The sequence below is a fragment of the Chrysochloris asiatica genome, unplaced genomic scaffold, assembly GCF_000296735.1.
Source record: "Chrysochloris asiatica unplaced genomic scaffold, ChrAsi1.0 scaffold00060, whole genome shotgun sequence".
Lineage (NCBI taxonomy): Eukaryota > Metazoa > Chordata > Mammalia > Afrosoricida > Chrysochloridae > Chrysochloris > Chrysochloris asiatica.
The window spans coordinates 804558-806559 of NW_006408578.1; the positions used below are offsets into that span (position 1 = coordinate 804558).

At 36.2% G+C, this 2002-nt stretch overlaps 1 protein-coding gene across 1 annotated transcript in view; it reads left to right on the forward strand.

The window, feature by feature from the left end:
- Positions 1-2002, forward strand: part of DTNBP1 (dystrobrevin binding protein 1) — a 209568-nt gene that overhangs the window by 50947 nt on the left and 156619 nt on the right. Inside the window, exon 4 of the mRNA XM_006864117.1 lies at positions 924-984. Coding sequence (XP_006864179.1) covers positions 924-984 — 61 coding nt within the window. The remainder of the gene's footprint in view (positions 1-923; positions 985-2002) is intronic.

Below are 2002 nucleotides of genomic sequence, written 5' to 3' on the forward strand. Positions count from 1 at the left end.
TTTTATTAATTCTTTGAAAGAACCAGCTTCTTGTCTTGTTGATTGTTTCTATAGTTTTTCTGTTTTCTATCTCATTTATTTCTGCTCTGATCTTTATTTCTTTTCTTTTGGTGGCTGTGGGTTCCCTCTGTTGGTCTGTTTCTAATTATTGTAGATGCCGTGTTAATGTGTTAATTTTAGTTCATTCTTCTTTTTAGATGTGTGTGTTTATTGCAATAAATTGTCCTCTCAGCACAGCTTTCGCCATGTCCCAAAGATTTTGGTATGTTGTATTTTCGTTCTCATTGTAAATCCATATATATTTCAAGTCGTTATCAATAAAGGTCTGACTTTTTCCTTTTGTGTGTGTATGTGTCTTAACATTTTTTCCCCCCTCTGTCATGTCTTGCAATAGTAAACAGTTATGGTTTAGTTGATTTTTGTTGTGAATAATTTTGATTTCCTTCTTTCCTTTTGTATATCTTCTTAATATACTTTCATTGTGGGTTCCTCTAGAATTGCATTTAACATCTTAACAGTCTAGTTTAAATTGATAATAGTTTAACTTTAGTAAATACAAGAACTCTTTTCTTATTCCTCTCCTCCCGACCCATCTGTGTTTTTGCTATGACTATTTACCATCTTTATACATCATGTGCCAGTAACATAAACCTATGTCATGTGTCATTCTAAAGCATGTGGAATGCAAGTAGAATTACCCAACAATTAGGTTGGCCCAGAATCAGGCAGTGTTTCAGTCTGCTGTGCATAGGATTACTATGAGTCGGTGTCAACTCGATGGCACCTAAGAACAACAACATACCATCAAATTGGCCCTAATACTTACCCCTGAAACTATTTTTAATGAAGATGTTTTTTTTCATGTACGGCTCTAAGTTACTTCTAGTGTTCTTTACCGTTTAAATTATGTTTGTTTTTCTTAGGTATGAAGATACTTGGGCTGCACTTCACAGAAGAGCCAAGGAATGTGCAGATGCTGGAGAGGTAAAGAATCTGCTGATCTTATACCTGTGGGGAAATGTATTCAATCTTACATGCTAGTTTGTTTGTTTTTTTTTGGGGGGGGGGAAGAAATTTACAAGCTTTGTATTGAAATGTATTGCAAGGTATCAAAGATATAGTTTAATAGTTGATTATGAAACTTCCTGACTAGAAGCATATTTTAATAATGCTGCAGTGACATGATCTCATTTAGTTACGTTTGGAAAACTCATTCCGAGGTCACATGTAAATATTTGGATAATCTAGTTATTTATACTGTTTATGAATTTGAGTCTAATGACTTTGCAGTATATATATTTGTTGTTACGTCCCTTTGAGTCAGTTCTGACTCATAGTGACCCTTTATAGGGTTTCTGAGGAGCAGCTGGTGAACTTGAACAGCTGATCTCGCAGTTTAAACCGACCTTGCAGTCCAGCACATTAGCCCACAGCACCACACCTTGACTCCGTTATATGTACAATAACAAATTGTTATATAGTAGATGCAAAGTAATGGCATCTTATCTAAGATATACACACACACACACACGATACACATGACACACAGGAGACACATATATGACACATGTCGGTAGATGATGTATATGACACATGTATATGTGGTGCGTGTGGTATGATACATGTATGTGACGTGTGTGCTGCACATGTGTGATGTATATGGTATGTACCTATGATATATGATTCATGCGTATGAAACGTGCATGTGTGTATATGTGTGTGAATATATATTTGTATATGGGTGTGTGAATATATGTGTGTGTATATATATATGTGTGTATGTGTGTGTGTATGTGTGTGTGTATGTGTGTGTATATGTGTATGTATGTGTATGTATGTGTATGTATGTGTTGTTGTTGTTATGTGCCGTGGAGTCAGTTCCGACTCATAGCAACCCTGTACAGGGTTTCTGAGGATGTAAGTCTTTACGGAAGCAGAAAGCCTCATCTTTCTCCCGTGAACAGCTGGTAGTTTCGAACTGCTGACCTTAAGGTTCGCAGCC